This window comes from Prionailurus bengalensis, chromosome B1 (genome assembly GCF_016509475.1).
Source record: "Prionailurus bengalensis isolate Pbe53 chromosome B1, Fcat_Pben_1.1_paternal_pri, whole genome shotgun sequence".
In the NCBI taxonomy this organism is placed as follows: Eukaryota; Metazoa; Chordata; class Mammalia; order Carnivora; family Felidae; genus Prionailurus; species Prionailurus bengalensis.
Genome location: NC_057344.1, coordinates 74,884,803 through 74,899,776, shown reverse-complemented (window position 1 = coordinate 74,899,776; position 14,974 = coordinate 74,884,803). Strand labels below are relative to the sequence as shown.

General features: G+C 36.5%; 1 protein-coding gene and 1 non-coding gene across 16 annotated transcripts in view; both read left to right on the top strand.

Annotated features, from left to right (window-relative positions):
* ARFIP1 (ADP ribosylation factor interacting protein 1) overlaps positions 1 to 14,974 on the top strand; it is a 134,703-nt gene that overhangs the window by 76,154 nt on the left and 43,575 nt on the right. For 9 of the 15 annotated variants that reach the window (XM_043567373.1, XM_043567337.1, XM_043567345.1 and 6 more), the window contains 3 exons: positions 3,950 to 4,045; positions 5,621 to 5,733; positions 14,676 to 14,897. In XM_043567373.1, coding sequence (XP_043423308.1) covers positions 3,950 to 4,045; positions 5,621 to 5,733; positions 14,676 to 14,897 — 431 coding nt within the window. The remainder of the gene's footprint in view (positions 1 to 3,949; positions 4,046 to 5,620; positions 5,734 to 14,675; positions 14,898 to 14,974) is intronic. The other 6 variants (XM_043567422.1, XM_043567395.1, XM_043567414.1 and 3 more) reach the window with 2 other exon arrangements.
* LOC122479218 lies at positions 10,778 to 10,883 on the top strand. Its single transcript, XR_006296284.1, has one exon. It is a non-coding gene; the product is annotated as a U6 spliceosomal RNA (small nuclear RNA).

The following is a 14,974-nucleotide window of genomic DNA, read 5'->3' as shown; positions in this document are numbered from 1 at the left end:
TAAGGTGTTTTAAGTATTCTCAGTGAAATAATTTAACTGACGTTTGGGTTAATCTTTTTTCCCTTAAGTAGAAAAATATTATACAGTGATTGAAATTGACCATTATAAACTGTTGAGTGTAAGCATGGAAATGCTGATCAGTTTCACTTTCTTATTGATACATACTAGTCTTTCAGATTGGAATAAAAAATATGTTTCCTGATAATGGCAATAATGTATGTCTCTTTGAATTGACTTTATTAAAACATTTTTTAAAATAAATTACATTGTTGATGTGTATATTAAAAAGATAATCATTCTACCATATGCAGATTAATTAAGTACTTATGAGAAAGTTGTAGTTTTTGTTTTTTGGTTTTTTTTTTTAAAGAAAGTTGTAGTTTGGGGCGCCTGGGTGGCTCAATCGGTTAAGTGTCTGACTTTTAATATCAGTGCGGGTCATGATCTCATGGTTCAGTTTGTAAGATCTGGCTCTGCGCTGATAGTGGGGAGCCTGCTTGGGATTCTCGCTCCCTCCCTCACCTCTCTGCCCCTCCCCTGCTCTCTCCAGTGCTCTGTCTCTCTCAAAATAAATAAATAAACTTAAAAAAAAAAGTTGTAGTTTTTGTTTTTTTCGAGAGATAGCGACAGAGAGAGACAGTGTTAGTGAGATAGGGGCAGAGAGAGGGAGACACAGAATCTGAAGCAGGCTACAGACTCTGAGCTGTCAGCACAGAGCCCGACGTGGCTCAAACCCATGAACTGTGAGATCACTGACCTGAGCCTAAGTCGGACACTTAACCCACTGAATCACCCAGGCACCTCAAGTTGTAGTTGTTTTAAGTCCCTTGTTTGTGTTTTTGTTTTTGTTTTGTTTTGTTAATGTTTATTTTTGAGAGAGAGAGAGAGAGCGAGCGAGCGAGCACAGGAGGGATGGGGGGGGGACACAGAATCCGAAACAAGCCCCAGGCTCTGAGCTGTCAGCACAGAGCCCGACATGGGGCTCGAACCCACAAACCATGAGATAGGACCTGAGCCGAAGTCACACGCTTAATCAACCCCTACCAAGCCACCCTCGCTCCCCTAAGTGTACTTGTTTTAAGGTATTTACAGATAAATTGGAATGAGAAAAAGCAACATGATTAAAACTTATGAAATAGATCTTATGAAAAAAACATTAAAGGAGTTGGGGCTGTTTTTTTAGCTCTCTGGAAAAATGACTGAATGATAACAATGACTTTATTACTTGAATAGTTGCTCCAAGAAAAGTATTAACCATTTAGTTTTCCATCTCTAGAGCAAATTTAGGAGAAATGATACTTAAGTTTAGCCTAACAACAATTATTGAAATCTACCTAACAAATACATTGCAAAATTAATAACAAGGAAATTATAAATAAATCAAAGCTCATGAGAGTGAAGTATACTTGGTACCTGAGTTTTGTTTTAATGGGGTATCGATCATTACATACATATATTCGTATTCCTAGAGTTCTGTTGTTGAACTGAAATGGAGCTAATTCCCGAAATTTAGTCAATTAGCAAGATTTTTGCTTTTTAAGAATTATTTTTTATTGGATAGTGAATGATTTTAGTAGCTAACTTCATCTAAATTAGTGGTTTAAAGGGTTGAAGTTACACAGAAATGATAATTTGAAGATAGAGAATATTGAAGATACAGAGAAGTGATACTTACCCTTGAAAGTAAAATGAGAAGGCTGAAGTACCCAGTTACCAGGGCACCATACATAGCTTTTGCTATCTTAGTTTGCAAAGTTCTGTATCATTTGTTGCATATATTATACACATCTCCTTTTGTGTCATGGGATTATTTCTTATGCAAGGTTAATAAACAGTAATAACCAGAACAACGGAGCTCTGTTCAGGGATCATCAAGAAATGGAACTACAGTAGTTGTCTTTTATTTAACGCTTGCTTCTATAATAGAAACCTTTGTGCCTTGGAGAGTAGAGATAGTCTTTGTTTAAAATGGTGATTGGATTGGATAACCTATTTAAATGCCTTCTAACTCAACAAGTAACTTATGGATTAGTGTTTCCTGTATTGAATTTAATAATGGAGATTTTATGGTGTGAATTCAGAACATCTGAGTCTCTGATAAGCTGTTTTAACCCCTCTGGGTTTTCTTCTGTGGTTTAATGTCAGAGTTAGTTGATTTCTGTCATTCCTTCTAGTTTTAAATTTTATGGTTCGGCAGATTTAAAGAGATAAATATCTCTCACTTTGAAAGGTAATGCTAGTCTATTTCGGTCTATTGTTTGGCTTTTAATGTTAGATCTAGTTCATTTTAAGGTTTTCTTATTATTAAAAGTGGTGACTATTTCTCCATCAGATCTTAGTATATCTGGAATATAACCAGTTATTACTACCTCTAAGTAAAGAAATTTCATCTTGATTTCTGTCCTATTAGAAAATTTTAATTATAAATTTGATTCATTTCTAGAGAACTGGGAGAGAGTATAGCTGAAATAAAAGAAGCTTATGGATGTTAAAATATTTTCAACTGAATATGGAAGGACATTAATAATTTTTCAGCTTTCAATTATCATTCCCTTAAAGATGTACAACCTTCAGACTTTAAAATAAAGAAAGCAGTTGAAGTTATAAGTTCTCTTTGGTTTAATACTGGACATTATCAACAATGTTGGATAGTCTGTTTTCTCACTTTGTAGATAACTAAGGCTCAGAGATATTAACTAATTTGCTAACATATTCCTGATACTATGTGGTAAGTAGAGCCAGAATTTCAAACACAGAGTTAAGAATTTAAAATTCAGTTGTGTTTGATTAAAATACTCTTTTTTTCCCTTCAGTTCTCAAACTTGGTTGAGTTAGAGAATAATCTGAGTGGCTTTTAAAAAACTAAGATGCCTAATGCACAACATGGTGACTATAGTTAATAATACTGTACTGTAAACTTGAAATTTGCTAATAGAATAGATCTCAAATGTTCTCACCACACAAGAGAAACCAAAAGAAGTGATAGGTGTATTGGTTTGTGGTAATCGTTTCACAGCGTACACATATATCAAAGCATCACACTGTGCACCTTAAATATATATATAAATTTTATTTGTTTAATAAATAAAAACCATTAAATGAAAAAATTAATACTGTCAAAAAAAACCAAAAAACAAAAAACAAAAACCTTACAGATGCCCACTGATGACCAGTAGATGCGATGGAGTGTCGTAGCTATGCTTTAAAAGCTCCATTCTTATGATTAGTTAGAATAGCACTCTATATCAGCACTTCTCAAGCATCAGAATGCATACAAATCATGTAAGGATCTTATGAAAATGCAGATTCTAGTTCAGTAGGTCTAGGGCAGGACCTGAGTTTTTGCATTTTCAATGACCTTTCAGGTGAAATAATTGATATAGGTCCCTTGCATCCATAGTATGAATAGCAGTGATCTACACTATGTGCTATTGGATTTATGATGTAAAATTTTAGGCTATAATTCCTGTGAAGGCTGTGATTTCATTCACATTTTTGTGAATTTTAATTATAATTTTGATACATTTTTACATACCTTTGGATTTTTACTTAAAGAGCTTTCCTTCGAATGTAGGAGTAACAATGTACAAAATATTTCCTTAAGCTTTAAATCGTTCAGCTATGGAACTTTAACCACATTCTGTTAAGTGATTTGGAAATAGCAGAACCCAGGTAAAGTCCTGATTATCGAGGTCTTGCCAAGTTTCTTCCTATAGCTCTGTGTATTGTTTGGTTTCAGACAGTTGCATGAAAAGTTTCTACAAGAACACAGCCTGGTAGCACCCATTTATTGTTAGTCCATTCTTGCAAGAAAGCAAACTATATTAATTCCAATTTTTAATCCTCGTTTTTGAGTATTTTAACGGAAATGTCATTAAACCTATATTCAAAGTGTACAACATGTGGAGGAGGAAAAGAGTTTTCACAGTTAAATGTCTACCCTTTTCAGGTTCCCCGGCACCACCATTGCCATCTGTTATGTCTCCTAGCAGGGTGGCAGCTAGTCGCCTGGCTCAACAAGGAAGTGATTTAATTGTTCCTGCAGGTATTCTCTGCACTCACTGATTGGATAAAGCCCTTCTTGCTACTTCTGAAACTAAACTAATTCACTCAGTTTCATAATCCCTTGCTTTATATTCTTAGGTGTGTGTAATTCTGGCTTTTGTGGTGGCTGCTTTTTTTTTTTTTTTCTTTTTTTAACAATAATGTAAATAATCTTTTCTAGCCATCCCTATCTTTCTGGCTTTTCAAAGTTATTAACTATCTTAAACCTGAAATTTAATTCCCTTTGATTTAAAAACATGGTAAAATTTGATTCATTTTAAATCGTGTTTTCTTTGCTCTATAAAATGTAGATTCACTTATTTGATCCTCTCTGCTTTGCAGCTCTACTCTGTTTTCAGTTCGACAAAAAAGGAGCCTTCAACAATTGGGTTGTTCATTATTTGGAATGGGTCAAGTGGAAAATGTTGTGTCTTCCTATTTTCAACCACAGCTTACAAATAGCTTGCAGATTGCAACAAAAGAATATGTAATTTACCAGTTACGGCCAGTGAAAAATACTTGGGAAAAATGCATTTCTTTGCATTGAATTTGTTCTATACTTTAATATGCTCAATTGTACAAACAGGAAAAAGTTGAAGTACATATTTCTTTTAACATATGACACTTTAACATTCTGTATTTTATTTCCATGAGGATTTTGTACATCTTACATGTATTTGATTTTGTATACCGTTCTTGATCTGAGGTTGTGGTAAAGTTGTGGCAGAGGCTGGTCTGACTATAAGAGTAAGTCAGAAAAGAAATTTTTGTTGACTCTGAGTTTAAAACCATTTTTAAGAACTTTTTCTCTTTTCCTTATTTCATTGTTCTCTTTAAATTATGAAAATTTTTATTCTAAGTCATTAGTATCTTAAGCATTTAACTATTTTTTTTCTATGAAAAACATTTTATTATAGGAACTATTTAGGTGCAGAGTTGCTTTTATGTCATAATTTCTTAGCTGTTGTAGCAATACATTGTCAGGGCTTTATACTGTATTAATTATGGCTTTTTGCAGGAGGGTGGGTGGTCTCTTGAGAAAAAAAGGAGGTACAATGTAGACCTTGTTTTAGCCTAGCCTTTCATACTGGTGGTAAGATATTTTTAATGACTATTTGAAATTTGGATTATATTTTTAAATCCTCCAAAATTATAGTAACATTCTGTTGTTGCTCTGTTCTTCATAGTATGATGAAAGGAGATCACTGTGAAGAGTTCATAGCCTTCCAGATTTTTACTGGCACAGTTTTTTTAGGGTCATGAGGCTTATAACAGTAATTGTCAAAATTTTATTTTCTAGAAGTAAAGAGCTTACTTAGAAAAGAAGTTTGGTTACAACATTTTTTTTTTTAAGACAGTCAAGCCATATAACATTTGCATTTAATGGACAGAAATGTTTTTTAAGTGTTTGGAAATTATTCTCAATGATTCCAGGAAATTTGAGTTCTTCACTTTGTCAAAACCTTTTTATTTTTAAATGCATAACTAGTTTAACTTGAATAAGCATCAGTGGTTTGGTTTTTTACTTACTTGTCTTTATCTGGTTTGTGTTTTGTCTTTTGTTATGATCATGCAGGTGGCCAGAGAACACAGACCAAAGGTGGACCAGTTATTCTAGCAGATGAAATAAAAAATCCTGCAATGGAAAAGTTAGAGCTTGTTAGAAAATGGAGTCTGAACACCTACAAGGTTTGTTTGTTTGTTTGTTTGTTTGTTTGTTAATGTTTCCACCCTAACTGGCTCTAAGAATTTTCATTTGTATGTTATTCAAATTACTGTTTTGCAAATGTATGAATATATAGGAGAGAATGATGCCATCTAAACATAAAAATACAGTTAGAAGATGAAGCATTTTGTTTTATTAATCTTTGTTTGCATAGTTGTAGTTTAAATAGTAGCAAAAGAGTAAAGTTACCAAAATGCTTATTAATTGATACATAATTGAAGAAGAAATATATTGCCTTAGAACACATTTACCTGTAGAACTGCTGTAGATATGTCTGTCCCTACCTCCTCTTTTTGATACTTTATGGAACTGAATTGCAAAAGAGATACATTCATTATCCAGAGTTGGAATTCACTGATCTTATTATAATAACTGAGCATTAACTGTACATGTAGCATCAGTTTGCAAGTGAGTTGGACTTCAAAAGTTTATTGATGTTATTAGTTGCATTGCTTCAGAGTAATTGGTGACTCTTTTTCTTATGACCTCTGTGAAACAATAAGCAGATTATTTAATCTATAGAATTTTTGATGTATTACAAAGAGCTCAAACCCCAAATCCACTTTAGTACCTTTGAATCTTAACAGCGACAAGACAGAATTTAAAGAACAGTTAAGTGAATGAAAGCCCTAGCTGTTCAAGTTAGAGCACTGGCCATAAAACCCTATGTTTGTGAATTGTTTGTGGGTATAGTGGTTTGCAAATCAAGGATTGTCTGTTATATTTTTATACAGAGCACATGTCTCTTATGTGTCTTCTCAAGAGTAACACGGAAGTGAGTTTATTCTTTCAGTTAATACTTTTTAAAAATTTTTAAAAATGTTTTGTTTATTTTTGAGAAAGAGAGAGAGCGTGCATACAAGGGAGAGGGGCAGAGAAAGAGGGAGACAGAATCCCAGGCAGGCACCAGGCTCTGAGCTATTAGCACAGAGCCTGAAGCGGGGCTCAAACTCACTAACTGCGAGATCATGACCTGAACCGAAGCTGGACACTCAACCGACTGCACCACCCAGGTGCCCTTCGTGGTTAATACTTTTAAAATATGATCTGAAATCATCTACAAAAGTACAGGTTCTCTTAAGATGATAAAAGTGCCCTGAAACATGCTCATGAATCTTTCTAAAAATTATTTAGTGTTTGTTAGAGAACAGAAATAGACAGAAATTAAAGGCAGAAATCATGCAGGAACTGAAGTCCAAGAAAGAGAAGATCAAAGTCATGGCTAGAATCAAGTTACTCAAAAGTAAAATGGATAGCAAGCACAGTCCTAAATCAACCAAATCAAAATCTTATTCTTGAAGGATTATTGAAATGACAGTGCATGCCCAGTATAGCTCACAATTTGGAATGAAAAGGTAAAAAAGCCACAAGAACAGAGTCAAAGAGACCCAATATGGTCATTACACTCTGAGGTTCTTTTAGTTGAGAGGCATATGCCAGCCCAGACACACTGGGCTATAAATCCCATTAAACTCACATGACTTAGGGGCACCTGGGTGGCTCAGTCGGTTGAACGTCCCACTCTTGATTTCTGCTCAGGTCACGATCCCACGGTTCAAGAGATTGAACTCTGTATTGGGCTCTGCGCTGACAGTTTATTTAAGTTTAAATACACTTAAAAAAAAATTTAAATAAAAAGAATAATCGTATAAGTTAGAACTTTCTTTTTCTCTTCCATTTATTTATTTATTTTTTTTAAATTTTTTTTTTTCAACGTTTTATTTTATTTTTGGGACAGAGAGAGACAGAGCATGAATGGGGGAGGGGCAGAGAGAGAGGGAGACACAGAATCGGAAACAGGCTCCAGGCTCCGAGCCATCAGCCCAGAGCCCGACGCGGGGCTCGAACTCACGGACCACGAGATCGTGACCTGGCTGAAGTCGGACGCTTAACCGACTGCGCCACCCAGGCGCCCCACTTCCATTTATTTTTGAGAGAGAGAGAGAGCACAAGTGGGGGAAGAGCAGAGAGGGAGACACAGAACCCGAAACAGGCTCCAGGCTCTGAGCTGTCAGCACAGAGAACAGTGCGGGGCTCAAACTCAACAGACCATGAGATCATGACCTGAGCCGAAGTCGGACGCTTTACTGACTAAGCCACTCAGGTTCCTCAATTGTTTTTTAAAGTAAGCTGTAGGCCCGACATGGGGCTTGAACTCAAGACCCCAAGATCAAGAGTCTCATGCTCTACTGACTAAGCCAGCCAGGCACCCCTCTCTTCTGATTGACGCTGCAATATCCCAACTAAGCTTTTTTTTTTTTTTTTAATGTTTTTTATGTATTTTGAGAAAGAGAGAGCATGCATGTAGTGGAGCGGGGGAGAGGCAGAAGGAGAGGCAGAGAGAGAATCCCAAGCAGACTCTGCACTGTCAGTACAGAGCCCAACCTAGGAGTCAAACCCACAAACCGTGAGATCATGACCTGAGCCAAAACCAAAAGTCAGGTGCTTAACTGACTGAGTCACCCAGGTACCCCTCCCGATTAAGCTTTGATGAAAAAAATTCACTTAAAAACTGAAAATCTTTTCAGTTTTTTCAGTTTTCAGTTAAAAACCCCTTCATTTAGTATTATGCTATGTGTGCAACATTTTAAAGGCTGGTCAGTTTCATTAACATAAACTTTTAAAAAGGCTGAATGTGGTATGTCAATATACGAGGTAAATATGGAGTCTTAATGATTCAACTCAGATTAGTGTAGAAGTAAAAGACAAAACAAGGGGGACAGATAATAAACATTTAGGAAAACAAGATAAAGAGCAAGGGAAACGTGAACTAAAGGACGCAAGAGAGGAAGGCTCAAATGAACAAAAATCTTTTTTTTTTTTTTTTTATAATTTTTTTTTTCAACGTTTATTTATTTTTGGGACAGAGAGAGAGCATGAACGGGGGAGGGGCAGAGAGAGAGGGAGACACAGAATCGGAAACAGGCTCCAGGCTCCGAGCCATCAGCCCAGAGCCCGACGTGGGGCTCGAACTCACGGACCGCAAGATCGTGACCTGGCTGAAGTCGGACGCTTAACCGACTGCGCCACCCAGGCGCCCCAAAAATCTTAAATTTTGTAATTTGTAACTACTAGAACTTCGTTCAGAAATAGGACCTGTATTTTTTTTTTTAAGCTTGTAGTGTTTTAATTTAATTTTTTTAAGTAACCTCTACAGCCAACGTGGGGCTTGAGCTCATGATACCAAGATGAAGAGTTCATTCTCTACCAACTGAGCCAGCCAGGCACCGCTAAGGCCTGTATTCTGTAGGTTTCAAAATGTGTGAATATAGAATGTTCCTATTTAGAGGCAAATTTCATGAATAAATGAACAAAGGAATGGCTGAATAAATAAGTTTAATAAATAAATGAAACCCAGTCTGGTATGAAAGATGAATAAGTTAAATGAAAGGGAGCAAAAAGAGGAATTCCAAGCAGCGGGCAAATATAGCCTCATGAACAAAGTTGTAGACATGTGAGAAAGCATGGTTTGGGAAATCTCTGGATAACTGGTATCACTGGATCCTTGAGTGGGAGAGAAGAGCAGTAGGAGATAAACTTGGGAAGGCAGATGGGTCTGATTCATGCCATTCTAAAGACAGTGGGGATCAACTGAGCAATTTTAAGCAAGAGGGAACCATATTACACATCAAGCAGAGTAGAATATGCAGTGTAAGAGATTTTGTCAAGAAGCTATTAGAGTAGGGGCGCCTGGGTGGCTCAGTCAGTTATGTGTCCGCTCTTGGTGTCAGCTCTGGTCATGATCTCACAGTTTGTGAGTTCGAGCCCCACGTCAGACTCTGCGCCGACAGAGCAAAGCCTGCTTGGTACTCTCTCTCCCTCTCTCTCTGTGCCCCTCCCCCCTCAAAATAGATAAACTTTAATTTTTTTTTAGTGTTTGTTGATTTTTGAGAGAGAATGTGAGCCAGGGGAGGGGCAGAGAGAGAGAGGGAGACTGAGGATCCGAAGTGGGCTCAGCACCATCATCACAGAGTCCAATGCAGGGCTCGAACTCACGAACTGTGAGATCATGACCTGAGCCAAAGTCAGACGCTTAACCGACTGAGCCACCCAGGCACCCCTAAATAAACTTTAATTTTAAAAAAGAAGCTGTTACAGTAATGTGAGAGAGTAATTAAGACATGGACTATGGCTGTGAAGACTGGAACGGAGAAAAGGGGATAAAGTCCAACAGTTTTAAGGAGGCAGAATCTACTTAATGACAAAGAAGATTTTAGTTTTGTATTTTTTTATTTTTAGAGAAAGAGAGCACGAGCAGAGAGGGGCAAAGGGAGAGAGAGAATCCCAAGTAGGCTCCATGCTCAGCACAGCGCCTGACACGGGGCTCGATCCCACGACCCGGGGATCATGACCTGAGCTGAAATCAAAAGTTGGACGCTCAACCAACTGAGCCACCCAGGTGCCTCTGTAAAAGATTTCAGACCGTATTTTAAAAGTATTAACTGAAAGAATAAATTCACTTCTGTGTTACTCTTGAGAAGACACATAAGAGAAGTGTGCTCTGTATAAAAACACAGACTATTCCTGATTTGCAAACCACTATAGCCACAAACAGTTCACAGATAGAGTGTTATGGCCAGTGCTCTAAGTTGAGCAGCTAGAGCTTTCATCCACTTGACTCTTCTTTAAATTCTACTGTCTTGGCCCTGTTAAGATTTGAAGGTACTAAGTGGATTTGGGGCTTGAGCTATTTGTAATACATTAATCACCGAAAGGCTTTCCGTCAACAAGAATATTTAGCACTTCCTTTATTGGTTGTTAATTTGGGCTCTAAGACCAGGCTGGTGGTTTAAACCAAATCTATAATGGGAACAAATGTAAGTTTAGGCCCTGAATATAAGTATTCTTAAGTATTATTTTAATCTACCTGATTTTATTCATAAAATTTGAATCCAAAGTTTATTTATGTTCTTATTTATTCTCATCTGCAGGAATAGTAGTGAATAGTGAACTCTGGTTTATCCCTTTTGTTTTTGTATTTTCCTAGTATAGAATAGAGTATTTTTAGTGCTTGCTTCAGCAGCACATATAATAAAAAATTGGAACGATGCAGAGATTAGCATGGCCCCTGTGCAAGGATGACACACAGATGTGTGAAGCATTCCATATTTCTGGGGATGGGTGAAATAGGTGAAGGGGATTAAGAGTACACTTATCTTGATGAGCACTGAGTAATATGGAAGTGTTGAATCACTGTATTGTACACCTGAAACTAACGTAACACCGTATGTTAACTGTATTAGAATTAAAATAAAATAAATCTTACTTTAGGGGCGCCTGGGTGACTCCGTTGGTTAAAAGTCTGACTCTTGATTTTGGCGCAGGTCATGACCTCACAGTTTATGGGATCAAGCCCTACATCGGGCTGACAGCGTGGAGCCTGCTTGGGAGTCTCTCTCTGCCCCTCCCCCTGCCAAATAAAGAAATAAACTTAAAAAAAAAAAGAATTAAAAAATAAATTTTAACTTACTATTATTTTTTTTAAGATTTTATTGTTAACTAATCTCTACACCTAATGTGGGGCTCAAACTCACAGCCCTGAGATCAAGAGTTGCACATTCTACCAAAGGAGCCAGATGCCCCCCCAAGATAAAATAAAGGTAAAAAAAATTTTTTTTAAAGAATAGACTAGGGGCACCTGCCTGGCTCAGTCAGTGGATGAGCCAGCATGCAGTTCTTAATCTCAGGGTTGTAAGTTTGAGCCCTATGTTGGGTGTAGAGATTTTTTTACTTAAAAATTAAAAAATCTTAAAAAAAAAAAAGAATAGAGTACTTTTAGAAGTCCATCTTATTATTATTTTTATTTATTTAAGAATAATCTCGGTTTCAGCATTCAGAGCTGTTTGGCATGTTTCACAAACATTAATAAATACTTTTTTTAAATGTTTAAGAATTTGCCATCAGTATTCACACCTCAAATTAATCTTTGTTGCCTTTAAGCCAGTATCTTTTAAACTTTCATTCCTGTTTTTCTTGTCATATTGCCTTATTCGTTTACTGGTTAACCTATTTCCCCTGTTCAGTTTCTAGTATTTTCTTTTATGGTCCCTACTTCCCTATCCTTCACCGTTAATAACTCTTTTAGTGTCTGTCAGCTTATACCATGAAATTATTCTTTTGATAGTATTTAAGTGTTTTTATTCACTTTTTGGTTTTACAGAAAAAGTTCTTGGTGCTATTTAAATACTCAGAGTACACAGTGACTATCTTGTAAATTCATGACCTTATGACAGTGATTCACAGTATTTTGTATACTGTTTATCACTTTATTATATTCACCCTCCCCCAAGTAGGAGATCTACATAGAGCAGTAATTTACTTTTGCTTCTTTCCGTCCCTTTAATCTTTCTCCATTTGTCTTATTATCTTAATGGATTCTTAATTTATAAGTATGGAAAACTGAATGGGACTGCCAGCTCACTGTAATTCATCTGCATTTTCAGGAATGTAGGCTATCTGAAGTACTGTCACTTCCAGGTTACTTAGATTGTCCTTAAGGTTGTACCTTATCCATATTAGAATACAAGGTTGGAAAGTTCCATTTCAACGCTTGTTTCCAGTGTCAAGATTTAACATGCTTCATAATCACTGTCACCTTATGCTTCTTACTGCCCTGGCTTCCTGGAAACAAAAAACATTCCCTCATTAAACCTTTGACCCTGCTGTCTGCTTATAGCTGTTATTTGTGAGGAAAAATGGCCACTCAGACAACAGTAGACATTTCTTTCATTTTGTCCAGTCTACCAAGCTTCTTCAATGAATTCTGGCTTCTTGACTTTGAACAGACTGTTTTATCTGGGTTGCTGTGGAAGGCACCACATGCTTTGGCTTTCAAATGGAGTAAATGTGTGTGGTGATATTGCACAGGGAAGTACATCTGTTTTGTGTGGGTGAATGCAATGGTATATCTCCTTTATCTCGTTACCATTTCAGGTAGTATTTCTTGCTGATGTTTCCCTCATAAAAATGACAAGTCTGCAGTTAAGCTTTTCTCTGGATATGATTTTAATCTCCTGAGTGTGTGTTGGTATGTTTTCCTTAGAAATAGTCTTATCTCTCTTCTGTGGGTTCGACCTCTCACCTTTCCTATCACTTTCCGTATAGTTAATTTCTCTACCTTAAAAAAAAAAAAAAAAAGAACTCCTTTATTTTTAAAGGTTTATTCACAAAGATCCTTAATTGGGGTGCGAGGGTGGCTCAGTTGGTTAAGCATCCAACTCTTGATTTTGGCCTAGATCATGATTTCATGGTTTGTGAGATCAAGTCTCACATTGGGCTCTGCACTGACAGCAGAGCCTGCTTCGGATCCTCTCTCTCCCTGTCTCTCTCTCTTTCTCTCTCTCTCTCTGTCTCTCTCTCTGTCTCTCTCTGCCCCTCCTCTGCTCGTGTTCTCTCTCTCTCTCAAAATAAATGAATAAACTTTAAAAAAAAAAAAAAAAGATCCTCAGTTGATGAGAACAGAGAATCTGTCAGGGAATTCATTTCAATTTTAAATAGAAAAGTATGAGTAGTACATAATATACTGACATTAGAAGGATAAATGTAGATTTGTATGTATTGACAAGGAAAAGTCTCAAGATACTTGTTCATAGGAAAAATATTGAGGATATTATGTATAGCGTAGCCTGGTCTCATGCTTACTTGACACATATCATATATGTGAGTATAGAGGTTTACAGAAGAGTTTAGACTATGTAAATAGCAGTTTTCTGTTATTTAGGGGGATTCAAGGAAGAGAAAATTCAACTTATATTTCATTCATTATGTTAATTTTTGGAGTAGATATTAGTTCTATAACCAAAACTTTGAAAGACATGATAAAAGAGCAAATTTGTAAAGTTTCAAAATGACAATATTTATTTATTACTTTTTTAGAATATTTTTGTTAACTTTAAATGATGAAAAGCTTATTAGTGCCCTATACGGTTACTCTTATATTATTGAGTAGTGAAGTTGTTTATAATTTTTTTATTGCTAACAAAAATTTCCTGTATTATTATTTCTGGGTTAGGACACAATAATATCATAATTTAATACTATTCTTTCTGAATAAAGTAAAAGAATCCAGGAATCTCTAATCTCTACCTCTTTCTCTTCCTCCTTCCCTTCCCCAACCCCTGTTTCTCTCTCTTTCTACCCCTTTCTCTCTCCTCATTCTTTCCCACCTCCACCTCTTTATTCTTTCTCCTTCCTGTCTTCCCTTCATTCCTCCTATTCACACACATACACATAGCTAGTTTAAGAGGAAGATTGAAGGAAGAAAAGCATTTGAAACAAACAGGAGAGTAGAAGTTTGGTATGCTTATTATTCCTCTATTAACAAGCCACTAATATTCTTAAGTCACTGCCAAGGATCTCAGTTGTTGTAAATAATCTACCCAAGTACACTAAGCCTGAAATAGGATTATGTGAGAGAGTTTATCTAGCAGTATATAAATTAGCTCTCTAAGTCTTAAAACTTCTTCTGATTAGTGGGACGCCTGGGTGGCTCAGTTGGTTAAGCGTCCGACTTCGGCTCAGGTCATGATCTCACAGTTTGTGGGTTTGAGCTCCGTGTCGGGCTCTGTGCTGACAGCTCGGAGCCTGGAGCCTGCTTCGGCTTCTGTGTCTCCCTCTCTTTTTCCCTGCTCGTGCTCTGTCTCTCAAAAATAAATTTTAAAAACATTAAAAAAAAAACTTGCTCTGATTAGTAATAGTAGATATTACTGGTAAGTTTATTTGAGTCTGAGTGAACTTCTAAGTGGACTGATAGTTTTCAGTTTTTTTAAGGGTAGCTTGTTTGAAGCCAAAAATGCTATATGCCAAATGCTCTAGCATTAGTACTTTGGATCCTATATTACTCTTTTCTCTTTTGTTCTTTTTTTTTTTTTTTCTTCCTAAACAAAGTGCATCTTTCCACTTTTAGTGTACTCGACAAATTATCTCTGAGAAGCTAGGCCGTGGATCAAGAACTGTGGACCTTGAACTTGAAGCTCAGATTGATATATTAAGAGATAACAAGAAAAAATATGAAAACATTTTAAGACTGGCTCAGACACTGTCGACCCAGCTTTTCCAGATGGTGCATACCCAAAGGCAACTTGGAGATGCATTTGCTGACCTGAGTTTGAAGTCCCTAGAACTCCATGTAAGATTATTTTAAATAACTATTGGAGAGTGTGGAGGAGGAGAACGGCAATAGTATTCCAAGATATAATTTGTTAT